General features: G+C 50.7%; 1 protein-coding gene across 9 annotated transcripts in view; it reads right to left on the bottom strand.

The window, feature by feature from the left end:
• Positions 1–18,513, bottom strand: part of Stk40 (serine/threonine kinase 40) — a 49,458-nt gene that overhangs the window by 4,800 nt on the left and 26,145 nt on the right. For all 9 annotated transcript variants that reach the window (XM_047545670.1, XM_047545679.1, XM_047545640.1 and 6 more), the window contains 6 exons: positions 17,530–17,649; positions 14,976–15,061; positions 14,488–14,631; positions 11,649–11,876; positions 10,670–10,722; positions 3,675–3,790 (listed from right to left, as the gene is read on the bottom strand). In XM_047545670.1, coding sequence (XP_047401626.1) covers positions 3,675–3,790; positions 10,670–10,722; positions 11,649–11,876; positions 14,488–14,631; positions 14,976–15,061; positions 17,530–17,641 — 739 coding nt within the window. In that variant the 5' untranslated portion in view covers positions 17,642–17,649. The remainder of the gene's footprint in view (positions 1–3,674; positions 3,791–10,669; positions 10,723–11,648; positions 11,877–14,487; positions 14,632–14,975; positions 15,062–17,529; positions 17,650–18,513) is intronic.

Genomic DNA, 18,513 nt, shown 5'->3' with positions numbered 1-18,513 from the left:
TCACCACCTTCTTTATCTGTCACTCCCCAGCTCCCCCACTGGAAGGCAAGTTCTCAGAGGCAGGCACTGGCTCTGCAGTGTTCACTGTTGAACTGACTCGAACATTCGCTTCATCAGCCTCTCACTGTGTTGCAGTTAGTTTCCTTGCTGTGTGCTCTGGTCTGAATGTCTCATTCAAGTTCACTGAAATCTCACCCCCATTCACCTGGACTGATGGGGTTTCCAGGTTGTCTTGAGGGGATCTGTTATAAATCAATCTGGCTCTGTGTTGCTTTTTTTTTTGTTTTGTTTTGTGGTTCTGGGGATTGAACTCAGGGGTGCTCTGCCACTGAGCTACATCCTCAGCCCTTATTTTTGAGATAGGGTATCACTAAGTTGCTCAGGCTGGCTTTGAACTTGTGATTCTTTTTCCTCAGTCTCCCAAAATGGGCTGGGACTATAGGCATGCACCACTATGTCTGGCTTAAATCTTCATTCTTTATAAATCGCTAGTCTCTGGCACTTGGTTATTGCAACAGAAAATTGGTTAAGGCACTAGGAAAGAAGGAAGCAGACTCTAATGGAGTCCTTACTTTTTGATAGCACTGAAGAAACATTCATTTTACTAACCGTCCTCCACAACTGGATGACAGGCAACAAGGATGTCATCTGTCCAAGGCCACATGGAAGGTGAGTGCCCATGTTTAACTGCAAAAGTCTTACTGCTTTTCCATTTTCAGGGCAACCTATTCATCTACCGGTCAGGAACAGAGCACCTCCCACAGGTTGGTTGCTGCCTGACCCACTCCCCCAAATGCAAAATCTGAGAATCATCCAAGCCCCTTCCCTGCCCAGGCCTGTGATGTGTCCTGTAGACCAACATGTTGTGGCAGCCCAGATCCCCATACACAACTCAGCTCTCTGCGGTGTGGAAGGGCTGCCTCTGGACACTTTACTGTCATGTCACATCTGCACTGTCTGGGTAATTAACACCACTTTTCTGGGTCACCCTGCAGTGGGCTGTTCCGGCCCCAAGGCCTTCTGGGTATTGAGGATACCTTTGGGGCATGGGGCTCTGGTCCTGAAGGTCCCTATTAGGCCCAATGAAGGTCAGAAGCTTAAGGAGATAGGTATGTAGTATCCACATGGGAAGTGTTGTTACAGGCCTTGGTCTGTGCCTTCAGAGTGCTATGGAACCTTCTTATTAGACACTGTCACTTTGTCTGTTAAGTGGGGATGGTGCTACTGCCTGCTGCATAGGCTGTGTGGGGCAAGCATCTGCTCTGGCTTATGGCAGGTAGTTCTGGAGAGATGAGTCCCTCCCAAGTTCTCTCAAGGCTGTAGTATCCCTGGCCCTTCCCAGTGCTTGGTGCTCAAAAGGAGTTGGAGTGACTTGTCACCAATCCCTTGGTCAATTTGAGGACAGCCTCTTCCCCAGACTCTGCACCATCAAATGGGGACCTGATAAAGAACACAGGGCACCCAAAAAGGTTCTGCCTCTCCTCCAGCCCCTGGAAGATGATTCTTGCAGGGACAGAATGGCAGAGCTAAGGCAGGAGGGGAATCCTGCTGTCAGGATCTGAGGGCCTGAGCCAGCCCATAGACACACACCCACAACTTCTGCCCTGACCTGGATGGGATGAACGACCCAGCACAGGGAGATCTGCACTGACATCTAAGTGGGAAGGAGATCTTTTCCAAGGTCTGCACTTTCACAGTTCTGTGCCTGATGTCCAGGGCTGGGTTTAGCACAGAGAATACATGAAGTGGCAGACCAGGGACTGGGGCACATGCAGCACTGACTTCAGCTTCTAACCCAGAAGAGACTGACGTATAGAGTAAACTAGCTTACCAGCCAAGGCTGAATTAGAACCCAGGTCTCTGGTACCCTGCCTATGACTCTTTCTGATGTAGCAGGTGCCCTTTGTTCCATTCTGTGACTGGCATGAGTCTATAACAGGTTACAGGCAGCAACATGGAGGCCACTATTGCACAACACTACCAAGGAGGAGCCCTGACCAGAGGTGGCCCCCAATCCAAGTCCTGCAGACCCTCCCAGACCCCAGCTTACATTCCTGAGTGTGGGTGGAGCCTGGCTCATCCTCCTGGCTCTGTCACCTACAGGGATGCTTTGGGGACTATCATGGAGGGTTGTGCTCAGCGAGCTGGGGTGCATCTCCTGGCACCCAAATTCTTCCAGTAAAGGCTGTAAGACTCCATCCAAAATGCACAGGCCTGGGGTGTGGCACCACTATCCCTGGCGCATGGGAAGCTCTGGTGGCGGAGGATGACTTACTAGTCATTATGTACTCTCCAGCAGAAGCTATGGCTTAGGGGAAGCCTCCAAGGGGTTACACATGTTTGTGACAAGTCACAGCAGCCTGCTCCCAGGATGAGATATGACCTGCTAAGAGGCCAGTTCTGCTGCTGCAAGGAGAGGGTGCATACAAGTGTGTTGAGGATGACCCGAATCCTCCACGATGAGGGGTGGTGTAAGTCCCTGGTTCCTAAGAACTGGAGGGATCCCAATTAGGCAGAAGACCAGGGAACAGGGAAGGAAACAGAGTCTACAGTGGAATAGGGGCACGGGTCTTAAGGGGAGACATCCCTGAGACTGAGCCTCAGTTTTCAGGTTTACTATTAGCGATGATTTTTGGACAAGAACTGTCATCTCTCTAAGCCTTGGTTTTCTCATCTATTAAAAAGGGCTATTTCCTGGGCAGGGCAGCTGTGTGGTTTTAAACAGACAATGCTTAGCACATTGCCTGCCACTGGGAAATATGATCTGTAGGTGAGAGCCCCAGTTTACAGACTTATGCACAGCCTGCTCCATCCCGCCTAGGAAGCAGCTCCAGGAGGCCAGCAGTGTGCATCTGCTTATTCACTGCTACATCCAAAGTACCTAGAGCAGCCACGCATGGGGCATACTTGCAGTTCTAGCAATTCAGGAAGATCTCAGGTCCGCAGACGGCCTGGACAACTCAGTAAAAATGTGTCTCAAACTAAAATATAAAAAAGGGCTGGGGATGTATCCCCAGTGGCAGAGCATCCCTGGGTTCCAACCCCAGTACTGGGGAAAAAAAAAATTCCTAGAATTAGACCTATAGAGCCAAGCCTTGGACCTGGTAGGCCTGGCCAGGACTAGAACAACTGAATGAAGCCCACTGAGATGAACTTGGTTAAGACCTGTTCAGTGGCTTCCTTTCACACCTGAAAAAAAAGAGGACGGTGTTTCTCAACAGCCCATGCTGAGTTCATGCAGCCAGGCCTGCTGGCTTCCGCAACTCCCATCAACTGAACTCACTTTCTGAGTCTGCAGTTCTTCCAGTGTACCATGCCACCTCTGGGACACTCAGCCTAAGCCAGGTCACTGCCAGCCCTGCTGCCACACCCAAGGAGTTCACAGTTCTCCTTAAGATAGCAGCTTAAATGTCACTTACTGGGAAAGTCCAGCAAGTGCCTTCACAGGGTCTCCATGAAATCTGTCCCTTTCCCTCCTAGCACTAATCTCATGCTCGAGTGTGACCAGTATACCTTCTTCTTTCACTAGACCAAAGAGTCTGTGTGTGGAGGAACAATGCTGGGCCACCAGTGAAGCTCTAGCACCTAGTCCAGGGCCTGCTGACAGGTAGCATTTGTTCATCGTGTGCACTACTGCAGAGCCCACCCATGTGCAGCCTGGGGCCCACACGTACCGCTGAGCACATCAGGACTGATGTAAGCGGGGCTCCCTCTCTGGTCCTTCAGCAGGTCCCCCTCGCTCACAAGATGTTTCCCGAGGCAGAAGTTAGTGATGGTTATCCGATGTGTCCTGGGAATGGGAGGCAGAGGGTGAACAAATCTTGGTGTCTACAGCCAGGGGCAGTAGATAAGAGCAGAGCAGCCCCCAATCCCAAACAAAGGTAGATAGACTTCTCTTCAAGAGGCAAAATAGCTGCCCCCAACCTAGGGAGCAGAGAAATCCTATCTATGTCCAGCAGGAATCTGAGTCACTCCATCCTCCTGGGTGTTGTAGGGACTTTCTCTGAACCTGCCACCCTGGCTGAGGCTCAAGGAGTACAGGTGTAGATCATGGTTGGCTTAGAATAACTTTCAGAGATTTCTCCAAAATAACCTCATATGATATTCTAGGTTGGAAGTGACCAAGAAATTTAGTTAGATTCCCTCACTCGCACATTAGAAAAGGAAGTCTAGCAGAGGTGAGTGACCTTAAAACCCTCCCACTCTGCACTGTGTGATGGTCAGAGAGCAGGCCCTGAGCCTCCACCTCCCTGTCTCACCAAGTGCCCCACCAACTGCAAAGGCGGCAAGAGAGCAGACGAGTGTGCCTCCCGGGGCAGGGAACCAGGGAGGCCTGGGAGCACAGGGATGGGCGCACTTGGGGATCCTGGTCCTGCAGGTACACTTTCCACATGTCCTGGTAGTGTGGAAGCTGGTCCTATGCCGTGTCCTCCAGATGGTGCCAAGGATCCAGCTGACAACACAGTCCACCTGGACCTGGCACTCAATGCCCAGATGCTGGCCTTCAATCAGGCACAACACAGGGGCTGAGAAGAACCTGCATCATCCTGACACTCCCCTCATCCCTATAGTCCTCAGAGGCCGAAGGGGAGTCAGGGAGGGAGAGCTGCACAGCTGTCACTGCACAGAGCAACAGTGTGCCTGAAGTTACTGTCTTTCCAAAATCCTACGACAGGCGAGAGCGTGGTAGAAGGATGGCCTGGGAACTTTTCTGGGCAATTCCAGGACAGCATTATCTTGTGAACAAGTGGAACCAGCAGATGTCATGAGACCCCTTGCTCTTAAGAGCAAACAGAACTTGGCCTCCTCTCTTTATGGCAGGGGGTGCACACACTGGTGTAGATGCTGGGTGGCAAGGAGCCTAAATGCTGGGGGACGGCCCACCCACTAGGCCTAGGTCTTCAACGGTCCTCTATAGACTCTGAACTACTCTTCCAAGGTCACCTGAACTCCCCACCTACAATTGGGGTGAGGTCTACTAAGGGCAGTCCATTCCAGAGGGGAAGGCCCTTTGAGCTGGTGAGGCCATCTTGGGGTCCTTGGGGAGGTTGGGTGAATGGAGCTTTGGGCAGTCAGCTCTCCATTCTGCTTCCTCACAGGAGAGTGCTGGACACTGCTGAGGGCCCCTGTGAGGGCTGGGCAGCAGGCCTTTGCTGCCACTGGGGAACAATCATGCTTTGCCAGGACTAACACTCCTTGGCATGCGAGGCACAGGCCCAAGAGACGCTGAGGATCACAGTACACTGAGCCCTGTGGGCCAGCAGAGGCTACCAAACAGGGCACACTGCAGGGTCACATGACTAAGAAAAAGTGACCATGAGATGGTTTATTCCCAACAATTTCTTTCTTTCTTTCTTTCTTTCTTTCTTCTCTTTCTTTCTTTCTCTCTCTTCTCTCTCTCTCTCTCTTTCTTTCTCTCTCTCCTCTCTCTCTCTCTCTCTCTCTCTCTTTCTCTCTTTCTTTCTTTTTTTTGGCAGTGCTGGGGATTGAACCCAGGGCCTTGTGCTTGCAAGGAAAGCACTCTACCGACTGAGCTATATCCCTAGCCCTACTCCCAACAATTTTCAAACCCCTGCAGTACGGTGGGACACTTTCTGGGGTTCTTCATCTGGAGCAACAGGGCCTAGGAGCTGCTATCAGTAGAATCAGGTGAGGAACATGGTCCCCAGAGGTGGAACAAGTGGGCACAGAAGGTCATTTAGTCAACCCAGGGTTGGACTCCCCAGGAGGACCCCTGGCATAAGTTGGGGTGCTCCTGCATGCTTTGGGGAGCTCCTGAGAAGTGGGGTGGGGGAGGCACACTTTGCTTTGGAGAAAATGACCAACCTGAAGAGCTCAGGCGATAGAGAGCTCTGGATTCATCCTTGGTGGCACAACTGCCCCTTCTATCAATCCCCTTTGTCATTACCAGTTGAGCACTTAGTAAGAAAGGGGACTGTTCTCATTTACTCCTTACAGCAGCTTGAGGGAGGGAGCCTTTCTCATTACCTGGTTTCAGATGGTGCAACTAAGGCACAGAGAAGTAGAGACCTAGCGACCCACAGCTAGTGAGAAAGGAGTAGGGTCCAAACCTAGGTCTGAAATGCCCAGAGCCTGCCATCAGAACTGACTGATGCCCAGCTGTGTCCCTGGGCAGTGCCCAATGCCTGGCTGACTTTTCCTTCTGTTCCATCAAGTCTGACTCATCCTGTGTTTTGTACTTCAGACTCTGCACTGACCTAGAAAACCAGATTCCCTGTCTCTGAGAGTCCTGGGCAGTGGCTCTGGGCTCTGAGCCTTTCTAGGAAGTTCACGATGTGGACTAAAAAGAAGTCCCTAGAGAAGAGCCTTCACCACACCTAGGGGTTGGAGGGATCAACTGGCTCCCTCCAGGAGGCCGCGTGGGGGTGGCCAGTGAGGAAGGGTGCCTCCTACCAAGCCGTCCTACCCCTGTGTCGGCTGGGTGGGTACAGTAGCTGGGGGATGGCAGCAAGGGAAGCTCCACTGTCTCTTCACAGCACAGTCTCCACGGTGGGGAGGAGGTGGGCTCAGAGGCACAGGGTGTGTGGCTAAGGGTGGATTTCCCGGGTTGTGTTCAGGAGGCTCCAGGGCCCTGCAGCTATCTCGGGGGACTCTGCTGGCAAAGAGCTCAATGTGAAACAAAGGCTAGTCTGGCCTCTGCATTCCCAGTGGGAATGTGGACTCCAGTTCTCACACCGGCCCACCCTAGAAAAATCTGACTGGTGGCTTATGGGGCATCTAGAGCCTCAGAGTGCAGGCAAAAGGTCTCAGCAAGGGCCATGAGCACCTTGAGAAATGGGCTGCTCCAGCTCTGAGCCCTCTATGTTGTTGCCCTGAACATGAGATTGCTTGGGCCCCTGGTCTGGAAGGTTCCCACAGGGCATCACCATGTATTCCCTCCTGGCCACTGAAGTATATCCTGTGGGCTCTGAGGCTGAAGACAGCAGGAGGACGACAGCTTAGGGAAGGGGACAGCTGGCTCAGGACTCAATCTTTTCGGGTCCTTTTCCTGGCTTTGCTACCCTCCTCTCTTGCTAACCCTGTTTCCCTCTGTGACACAGGGAGAACACTAGCACCCAACTCAGGATCATGTTGGGGTCTACCAAGAGAAGCCCATGAAGAGCCTGCTATCATCCTCATCCTCTGGCCAGCTGGCACACATGGCAGGGGCTACCAATGGGAGACCCCAGGACAGACCCTCTATGAGGCGGTGGGTGACCACAGGCCCTGCAGCACACATGCCAGGGTGGCTGAGCCTCTCTGCCATGCACGAGGTGGGGCTCAGAAGAGTGGTTGGGGCTTGGGCTGAGGGGCCAGGCCTGTTCTGCCACAGAGGTGCCTGAGGCTCTCCCACAGGAGGCCACGCAGCAGCCCTGAGACCTCCTGAAGCTTGGCAGTGCTCCTCTGCTACCCGCCACCACTGCCAACGAGGGCTGGGTGGCACGCAGCTGTCCCTAGGAGTCCCAGACCTCCCAACTGGTCCCCACAGGAGGGTGAGGGCAGAGAGGGATGGAGGGGGCGACATGCGTCAGCAGGGTCTGCTCTGAGTGAGTCACGCTTCAGCTATGGCCCTCTGGGCTGCCACAGTGTTCCTCTCCTTTTCTAGGAATTGGTATGCAACTTGCCGACCCAAAAGGAAGGGGGAAGGAGAAGGAACTATGGCTAACCTCACATAACCCGAAAGAGGACTCGGGACTTCAACCCTTTCCTTTCACCCAAAGCATGAGGAAGCTGACCTTGGCTGCCTCAAAGCACAGCTCCCATTTCCTTCCTGGGGGCTCTCTGCCTGGCTGCCGAGAAGCAGTGAAGGCCGTGGTTTGCCTGCCTGCCTGCCTTCCTCTCCTGACTAAGTGACCATGAAAGTGAGGTCCCCAGGTGGAGGGATGTGTCAAGGACACACACCCAGAGCAGGGTGGAGCTCCGCACCACACTCCCCTCCCTGTTTCTGTAGCGCCTGGGATTTAAATGAAAGGCAGTCAGAACCCCTGCCTGGTTCAAGACACAGAAAAAGGAATTATCAGATTAAGGAAGGGTGACCTGAGCAACACACGCCCACACCACAGAGCTGCTACCACCACACTGGCATGTTCCAGAGGTATGACCTCCTGACTCTATTCCAGAACCTAGGGAGCCAGAAGTGAACGGAAACAAACCCACCAGGGACACAAAGAGGCTCAGCATGCTGGGGGAGGAGCTCAGTGGTAGAGCCATTGCTAGCAATCCCCCGCAGTGAGGTGGCGGGTGGCGGGGGTGTGCTGGTATGTACCAGGCGGGAGCCCTGACTACACGTTCCCATGGCAAGCCTTTGGATGCTCATTTAGGGCAGAGTGGCTGCTGTGGAAATCCTGAGTTCTCAAGTACACCTGGACAGGACATGGGTCACATAGCCAAATGCTGTCTCTTTGTAAACAGGGGCCTGCAGCCCAGGGCAGGGCAGTGACTGGCCCAAGGTGCCATAACACCTGGAGTAGGGCAGGATCCAAGTCTCCCTCTCTAAAACAATGCACTCACTGCCCACAACTGAGGCCTGGGTGGCCAGCACTCTCCAACACCTGTGCTTCTCTTGGGATTCAGAGCTGGGGCTGGGGGAATTGGTGGCCACCCTTATCAACCATTCACCCACAGCAGGTCCCATCTCCTGAGGGAAGCCAGCATATGGCCTGTTCTCCCGTCTCAGCCACAGAAACCTCCAGGTCCTGCTGTATTAGCACTCAGGGGTATCCTTATGAGTCAAGCCCCTGCAGACAGTTTCACATCCACTTATTTGCATCTCAGGCCAATCTTTCCAGGAAAGTAGAATCATCTCCACTTTCACAAATGAGGAAAGGGGAGCTCAGGTAAATGTTTGGGCCGGGCAGTGGTGCATGCCTGTAATCCCTGTGACTTGGGAGTTGAGGCAGAAGGATCCCAAGTTTGAGGCCACCTTAGGGAACTTAGCAAGACCCTGTCTCAAAATAAAAAATAAAAAGGGCTGGGGTGTAGTTTACTGTAAAGCACCCCTTAGTTCAATCCCCAGGATACCTCTCTCTCTCTCTCTCACACACACACACACACACATACACACACACACACACAAAGGCGGTGGAGGGGGTAACAACAAACTCTCATGGTCTCCAAAAATAAAGAGACATCAGCAGCCCTGGGATGAGAGCCAGGTCGGACCTCCAGGTCACGCTCCTTCATCTTCCCTAACTCCTCACTCAGCCAGATGGGGTTCAAGCAGCCCTGGAATTTCCTGTTTCCCTCCCTCTGCCCTTCAGAGAATGATAGGTCATGTTCTCCTCTGTATTTTCTCAGGCTGGCAAATCATCCTTCATAAATCAACTCAGCTGGCAGACTCACTGCCCCCGCACGTGCACCCACATTTGTCTTCAATCCATGCTGTCTGTCTTCTGGTCAGCACCTTATCAGATGCTGAGCTCCCTGGAGGTAAGAGCCGCAGCACAGAGATCTGTCTGCAGCTCTAGCAACAGCAGGGGCTGGCGGAAGGGTGGAGACAGCTTGCCCACTGTCTGCTCCTTCACCCTCCTCCCTAGACGCCCACCTCCCTGCAGCTTCTTTTCCCCTGACCACTGTGGTTTTACAGGGACAGCAGACTTTTTACAGGGACCTTCCTGGGCTGGACTGACCACATCACGAAACAAATCACCTTGTCCTTTCTGCTGTGAATCTGTACTGCTTGCCATTTAGAAGTTTTTGAACCCTCCTGGAGGTGACAGAGGTAAAGGAGGGAGACTCAGAAGAGCAGGTGAGAGATGCACCCTTCCCACGCCTTGAGGTTTCTAGGATCGTGGTGGCCCAGAGCAGTTCCCTCCAGACCTATTTTTCCTGGATCCCTGCCTGATTGATGCTCCTACCACTGCCCCGAATTACTCCAAAGCGGCTCAGGCCCTCTGTTGGGGTGGAGTGATGACCTGAGATGGTCCTCTGCCTTGGTTCACAGAGGTTACTGGGATGAGCCACTCAAATGTCCTCCAAGACTGAGGTGTTCTCTTCCTGATGCTGGAGTGCTGGTTTCTGATCACTTACAGTGTGTCCCTCTCCAGGAAGTCCCAAGGGCCCAGAGAAACTGCTGCCTTACCCCAGACTATGCCCCTCCTTAGGCACAGCACTTCCAGAGACTGGTGGCTGTGGGGCACAAAGGTCATGCCCCTCGCCTTGATCTGGGAGGTTGACAAGCTATCCAGCTCCCATACTTTCAGGCTGAGGCACTGCTGTGACCTCCTGTGCTTCAGTCTTCCCCTGGCTCAATTCTGCCTTTTTCTCTCTGAGCACTCTGTTCTATGAACCTCCTCTCACACATCCAGTCTGCTCCATGAGGAATCCAACCTATGGCAAAGCCTACTTTTACTCATTTCTTCAACCATTTGTTCATTTTTACAGTTATTTAGTGAACATCCACTAGGAGTCAGGCATGATGAATGATCTGGCTAGAGCCAACAGCCCAAATCCTCTGCAGACCTTGCTCTGTGAGGTTCCAAACTCCTGGTCTTAGTGAGCACCAGATTCCCATGTGGTAAAGGACAGAAGCAGGCACCCCACCCCAGAGCCCTGTAATTCTGGGCTTTTTTTAGCTAGAATTCCCATGAGAACACTGGGCACTGCGTAGCTGGAGTTTGTAGCCTGTCCCAAATCCAAGGTTACAGCACAGAAGAGGAGACAGTCTTACCTTTTATTGAGCACCATGTTCCCAAGCTTCAGGTCTCTGTGCACAATATTTTTCTGAAAATCAACAGGCATATGGTTTGCACGTGAAAGTGAGAGGGGGAGTGGGGGCCAGCCTATTGAGATGGGGCTTTCCAGGGGTGTTAAAGGAAGGAAAAACCCTAGGATATGTCTCTTAGACCTCATTAACCATGTGTCTGAAAGGATAAGCCTGGGCAGTTTCCTTAGCTCCTTCTTCTCTTGGGGCAGCAGCTAATGAATGGGTAAAGTCACATTTCTGTACTAGAGATTTAATCCATGGGGGCTTTACCACTAAGCCACACCCCAAGCACTTTTTATTTTTTGAGACCGGGTCTCACTAAGTTACTTAGAGCCTTGTTAAGATGCTGAGGCTCACTTCGACCTTGTGATTCTCCTGCATCAGCCTCTCAAGTTGCTGAGGTTATAGGCATGTGCCACTGCACCCGGCAACTTAACTTTTCTTCCACCAACCATCCCATGGAAACAACCAAGCTTTGGCCTGGGGCTAGGGCTCAGAGATGAGCTGTCTTGATTCTGTAATCAAGTATTACAGGCTCGGTGCACAGAATAGGTGCATCTGGAAGAGGCTCAGGTTTCTATCTCATACCTAAGACCCCAGTCCTACCAAAAACTCAAATAGTTGCAGTCATCAGGTGGATACCAGCATTCACCTGAGCTTGGAGGCTATAGTTTAGCCTCTGGACTGAAGGGGAATTGCATGGGGCTCTGCAGGGCTATCCAGTCGGCCTTAACTGGAAACATGGACTGAGGCCTGCAGTACTGTGCCTCACTCAGGGCTCTGCCATTCAGCCATTTTTCTCTGGACACTCCCAGCTGCAAAGCAGCAGGACAGAGTTGCTTTCTGCTGAGAAACAGCGAGAAGGATGGCTTTCTGTGACACATGGGGCCTTGGCCACTCCTGGGGGAGGAAACAGGGAGCCATGGTACATGTGGGTTCTCACCTGGTGCAAGGCTTCCACCACGCGTACGACGTCGTAGAAGATAACAACAGTCTCCCGCTCACTGAGCCTCTTCTCCTTGATGACGTAGTGCTGCAGGTTGATCAGGTCAGCAGTCTTGTCACTGAAGTCGTGTGCACAGAGGCAGTCCAAGACAAGGCAGATGCGCTTCTTCATCTTCTTAACCATTCGGCTGGATTCTGTATCCTCAACGATTTCACAGGTGCGGTCCTGGGAGGTAAGTGGGCAGACAGGGCTTGGCTGTGGACCCAGCAGGGCCAAGGCCAGGGGTTGGGACTGTCCTCAGGAGTTGCACACTCAAACCAACCAGAGCCTGGAAGATGACTGCAGGTGTGGGAGGTAGAAGACCAAGGCCTGAGGAGCCAGATGGAGTGCTCAGCCCCACTCAGCTTCCCTACACCAAGTGCTAAGACCAATGGGCTGAGGATAAAACATCTCAGGTTAAGGATTCATACTTTGCTCTGAGCTGGGCATTTAAAGCCCACTGGGCATTTAAACCCTAGTGCACAGGCAGCAAAAGTGGGGCTTGGGGCATCTTCCTTCCAATAACACTTCCACCAACGCAACTAGCTTTAACCACGGAGTCACACCCCAGCCCTTTCAGCTCTCACCAATGTAACCTCCTTTCAATGTCCATTATGATAGACATTGTTAAGTTAAAGAGAGGCCAATCCTAAGAGGTTCCAGGATCACACAGTTCTGCGTCCAAGACAAGTGCTTTCCTAGATTGCAGAACTCCCAGGTAGTCACATAATCATTGCTAAGAGCATGGCTCTGGCCTCAGAAAGCTGGGTTTGGCCCCAGCTTCTGCTTGTCTTAGCTGTGGGACCTGGGGCAATTTGCTTAACCTCCCTCAGTCTCTGGTTTCTCATCTGTAAAAGGGAGCTGGTGATCCCCCTCCCCAACTGTTGAGAATTAAAAATGAGAGAACCCATGTCCAGTACCAAAGCCAGGGCTCAGTAGGTGGGCACTGTGACCAACACTGTGGCTACAAGAATTACTCTCCTTGTTGCAAAGTATTCCAAGAGAGACAAAAACAAGGACAACATGGAGACTTTGATCCTATCAGCTTAAGGAGGCCTGTGGTATCATCCCCAGTAGACTGACTATGCCCTCTGGGGAATTCTAGGAGGACAGAATAGCCACATTCCCCAGAGGTCCCAGCAGTGTCTGGCACACAGATGACATGCTAGAAATAATTTTTTTTTTTTTTTTGGTACTGGGGATTGAACCCAGGGCCACTCTACCATTGAGCCACATTTCCAGCCCTTTTTATTTTTTGAGACAGGGTTTCACTACATTGCCAAGGCTGGTCTTGAAGTTGTGATCCTCCTACTTTGGCCTCCCAAGTAGCTGGGATTGTAGGTGTGTGCTATTGCACCCAACTGCTAGAAATACTTTTAATCACCTAAGTTCTCTTATCTAAAAGAACATAAACCAAGGCTAAACTTTCAAAGATGTCAGAGATGAGATACTAAAAAAATCACAAACACCCTTGATGATTTCATGTCTAAAAGAAATACTCTATAATATTTGGAGTTGCCTAATGATACTCTAAGTTATCTCTAATTGCAAATCTAAGAATGAGACCTTGATGGGGTATGGATGCGGATTGTGGGTGGCATTTTCCATTTGTTTTGTCAGGAAATCAAGTTGACAAGGAGTTGTTATTGCTTGAAATAAGGACAATGAGAATGTGCCACAACCACTGGGTGTCTTACACACACACACTCATTAATCTTCCTGGCCACCCTATGTGGGAGGTGCCATTATCATTTTTCGTCATTTTACAGACAAGGAGTCTGAGGCTCAAGTCCTGAGATGACTTGCCTTAGGTCACAGAGCCTGAATTCAGGACTGACAGCTTTAAAACGTGTGTGCCCTCCCTGGCATGCTGCTGCCTCTCAAACATCAGATCTGTCTTGGCAGCTGGCCCTGGACAAGCTGGCTGAAGGTTCTGTACAAGATCTGCTGACAAAGGGGCTGCTCCCAGGCCTGAGCTGGGGGCCTCCTCATCATCCTGGCTCTTCATTACTAGAGAGAGATACTGCTTCATTTCTGCTCTTCTCAGAGTACCAGTTGCTAATCAGTACCTTTCCTGAGGAATCTGGAACCTCGGAACCTAGGAGCTCAAGGTCATTTGCTGAACAAACTGAAATTCCTGGCAGACAAAAGACCTGGTCGTACCTATATAGGTCTAGTAAGATCCATGCTGACCCTTCTTTACTGTCCTCTCTCTAGCCCCAGCATGCCCAGCTCCTGACAATGCAGCTGAAAAGAACCTTGGTGTCCTTTTTATTTTTCTTTTTTGTGATAGAGGGCATCAAACCTAGGGACTCATACATGCCAGATAAGCACTTTGCCACTGAGCTACAACCCCAGGCCTTTTAAAATTTTTATTGTGAGACAGGGTCTTGCTAAATTGCCCAGGTTGGCCTCCAACTTGAGTCTCCTGCCTTAGCCTCCTGAGTAGCTGAGATTACAAGCATGCACTACCATGCCCAGTTGAGCTGGGTGTCTTTAAGTTACTTTCTGCTTTCCTTTCTTCTTGGAAAAAAAAATCCTTCAAAGAAGCCTGGCTGCTGAAAGATGCCGAATGTGTGCATTCCAGTGAGGACCATCACCACAGAAGTGCTGCAGAAGCTAGTCTGGCCCCAGCCTGAACTCCGCCCACCCAACCTGAGTCCTGATACACTCACTCAGCAGGGCAGGTACACGAGTGGGTCACGTGCCAGGAGTTGTTCACAGGAAGATGTGCCCCGAGCAAGTGCTAGCCCTGTAAGCCAGCCAGGGGTGGGGCAGGGATGGAGAAGAGGCTCACCTGGAAGAGCCCGTGGTGGTGGACCACACCATCCTGTGTGTGCAGGAGGGAGAGCAGAGAGTACTCGGTGTGCAGCAGCATCTTGCCCTGCCTCTCCTCTTGGCTCTCTATGCCTTGATCGCCCCTCTCCTCAAGGGTAAGGATCTTGAAAGGAAGCACAAAAAGAAGCCAAAAGAACAAACACCTTTCTTTATCCAGCAGAATGACGGCAACAGGGGAAGCAGGGGTTTGCTTTCTACCATGTGATACACGTGCACGACTCACACATACACACAGAGTGAAGCCATTTTTCTTAATGTGACAGGCATGTCATTTATACACAGATAAAGTTCTTTAAATCAGGAGTTGTTCTGAGCACAACTGTGTGAACTTGATGGCTTCCAGAGAAGAAATGGTGTTACTCTTGCTCATGAGCAAGGTTGGTGTGAGGGTGGAGAGGAGGGAGGAAGGGGCAGCCAGGATGGGCCCTGGGTTCCCGCCTCGCTTACCTTCAGTTGATAGAAGTCATCTGTGCCGTCTTTCCTTGCCAAACACTGCACAATGCTTGGCACTGGTGAGTTGCCCAAACGGGGACCTAGGGTACAGAGGACCACTGGTTTACTTTTCAGAAGTCCTATTACAAGCCCATGTCAATACATGATCTCCAATTTAACTTTTAGGTGTGTACCACAGTTCATGCCCACTGGACTGACCACCCAATCTCCTGGTGAAGAGTTCTCATAGTCTTCCTCTGTAAATAGAGGGATGCCTGTAATCCCAGTTACTTGGGAGGATAAGGCAGGATGATTCCAAGTTTGAGGCCAACCTTGGTAATTTAGTGAGGCCCTGTCTCAAAATAAATAAAAATAAAAGAGGAGTGGGGATGTGGCTTAGTGGTACCAAATTCAGTGTCTAGTACCAAAGAAAAGAAAGGAAGAGAGAGAGGGAGAAGGAGAAGGAGAGGGAGAAGGAGAGGGAGAAGGAGAGGGAGAGGGGGAGGGGGAGGGGGAGAGGGGGAGAGGGGGAGAGGGAGGAGGAGTAGGAGGAGGAGGAGGAGGAGGAGGAGAGAGAGAGAGGGAGAGAGAGAGGGAGAGAGAGAGGGAGAGAGAGAAAGGAAGGCAGGCTGTTTATGCAACCACGTCTGTCTAATATGCAGCATCTCATGTCTGCCTAAGATGCACTTGGCTTTTGCTGGCACATTCCTCATAAACAGAGGTTTTTATTTATACTGGAATTTCTAGGGAGCATCTGTGAGAAAAGGCTGCCAAATGACCCTCTAACTCAGTAACCCCGAGTGAGGATCCAGGATACTACAGCTTAACAGGCTTCCCTAGTGATTTCAATATAGCTACCTGATCTCTGTCCAAGTGCCAGCTGTTGGGACCTTCTGTACTTCTGCAGACACATGGTGCTCAGTGTCCTGAGACAGCATCTGCCTGAGTTTTCAAAGCAGAAATCTGATCATGTCACAGTGCCACTTGCTCTTGAAAAGTCCTTAAGAGTTACCCGCTGTTTTTGGTCTCATGGTGCTAGGAATTGAACCCAAGGCTTCGTGGAGCCTCTGCTGTTCTTAACATACAACCCAAACTCCTTTCTTTGGTCTCCAAGGACTAGCATGATTTGTTCCTGCCCACCTTTCTAAGTAAGTTTGTTTATTTGTTGGTCTTTTTTTTTTGCTTTTGTGTGCAATTCTGGGGATTGAACTCAGGGCCACTTGTGTGTTCTCCCACCTTTCTAATTGGTACATTCCATCACCCCCCACCGATCCTAACGGGCTCTTAGTTCCTAACACAGTAAGCCCTTTTCTTCCTCTGCACAAGTTGTCCCTTCTGCCTGGAATGATTTCCCCCTGATTTTCACATGGCTACTCCTTCTCTAGCTGGGGTGAGAGCTTGAGTGTCACTTCCTGAAAAAGTCATTTCTTGGTTGCACTATCTACAGGTCCTTCTCACTCTCACACCGTCTGTTTACTTCCTTCACAACACTTCAAGCACTAGTGATGATCCTGTTTCTTGTTTACTCTCTTTCTAACTAGAATGTCAAATTCTGTGAGGGCAGGAACTTATGTCTTTATCACTGCTGCATCCCTGGCAAATAGCACAGGCCTGGTAGGCAGCAAGTACCATCAAGTAATTGATGAATGTTTGAAGTCTGAGCTATCCTATGGCCATAAGTCCAAAATGCTGTCCCAAAGCAAAAGTCACACCCAGCCTCTAGCACCAGGAGAATCAGGGTCCCCCCAGCACCTACATCACCTGCAACCCTGACCATATGTTATCTGGACTTGCTGGCCTCAGATAACATGCAGAACACCTGCTGCTCCTCTGGCCTACTGGGAACAACCAATTCTACAGGATTTCTGTACCTATTTTATAAGAGGGTTGGGGGGGTGCTATACAAAATGCTCTGTGATGTTAATCATGCCATCCAAAAATGGTCAAAGTAGTATCTTCACTGATGGACCTTGGGTTCTAATTTGGTTATGCGTTTGCTGTGGGTACATCAACATTCTGGGGATATATAAAAGATTCTCTGGGGGAAGAGAATCTGTCCCTCAGCTGAGACTGATCTAGGCCTCGTGTGGCTACAACAGAACTGATAACCACTGGCAGAGTACAGCCCAGTCTTTCAGTGATATAAATATACTCCATTTAAAGTAGTAGGGGCTGAGGTTGTAGCTCAGTGGTAGAGCACTTGCCTAGCACATGTGAGGGACTGGGTTTGATTCTCAGCACCACATATGAGTAAATGAATAACATAAAGGTCCATCAACAACTAAAAATATATTAAAAAAATAAAAAATAAAAAAAATCAAGTGGTAAGTTAGAGCTGGGGATTTAGCTCTGTGGGAGAGGCCTTGCCTAATGTGCATGATGTCCTGGATTCAATCTCCAGCACTGCAAAAACAAAACCAAAAAGCCACAACAACAAAATGAAGTGGTAAAGTGAAGGTCCAGGGTGAGGGCTGGCCAGGACCCCACTCTGCTTTTTGCAAGTCAGACTGTGTGAGCCACATGTTGTGCCCTATCCTGAGCACACCCACTCCCCTGGTCAGGGACTCACCGAGGATGAACGGTCCAGCTCTCTTGGCATTATTTCCAGAAATCCCACTCCCTAGAGCCTTTGCTCTGGCCGACGTTTCTCCAGCTCCTCTGTCTGATGCTCTCCGCTTCATTCTCAGCTCTAGACAAGACAGAAAAGATCCCACTTGATGAGTAAGTCGGCAATTTGCCTTACGCCAACCCGGTCTGTGAGTCTGACTCGAGGATCCATCACACGCTACTGCTGCTGTGCCTGCTGTTGCTGCCACCTCCTCCCACCCGGAGGAGCATCTGAGGTTCCCAGTGACAAAAAAATACTGTTCCTTCACTTAGGATAATTAGGTGCTAAGGATGGGTGTCCTTTAAGGCAGCAGATATGAGCCACAGAAGTGGGGAGCCAGCCTGACACAAAGGGGTTGGTGAAATGCAGAGGAGGAAACTGGGCTTTGTAGAGATGGCAAGGCCAAAGAGGAGCCTGAGAGAGAACAGGCAGACAGGAGGGGCGCCAGGACCATCCGACGCACCCAGCCCTGAAGCACCTGTGCCCAAGGCGAAGCCTTCCCCCTATACACACAGCCAAAGGGCCTGTGTTGTCCACTCCTGGGCCATCTCTGAGGAGGGCTAGGGCATGGGCCCAGGGAAATGGAGTGTCATACATGAGGCCAGGGATATCCTGTGTCCATGAAGTATGAGAAGTATAGCCCAGAGGACTTCTAAAATTTTAGGTCCTCTCAAATGGAAGAATACCCAAAGTGTTTTTTTCTTTTTTCCTAAATATTATTTTTAGATGTTGATAGACCTTTATTTTATTCATTTATTTATATGTGGTACTGTAAGTGGTGCTAAGCAAGTGCTCTACCACTGAGTTACAACCCCAGTCCCACAAAAAAATTTTAATGAGGGGTTTACTTTCTCTTCCCTCTCTCCTATTTTCAAATTTTTCTTTAATTATTCCACTTTATGTACAACCACAAAAACAGGATCCTACTTAAGTTATACTCCATAT

Source organism: Sciurus carolinensis, chromosome 1, assembly GCF_902686445.1.
Source record: "Sciurus carolinensis chromosome 1, mSciCar1.2, whole genome shotgun sequence".
In the NCBI taxonomy this organism is placed as follows: Eukaryota; Metazoa; Chordata; class Mammalia; order Rodentia; family Sciuridae; genus Sciurus; species Sciurus carolinensis.
Note: the sequence above shows the minus strand (reverse complement) of the source record. Positions and strands in the feature narration are given on the sequence as shown.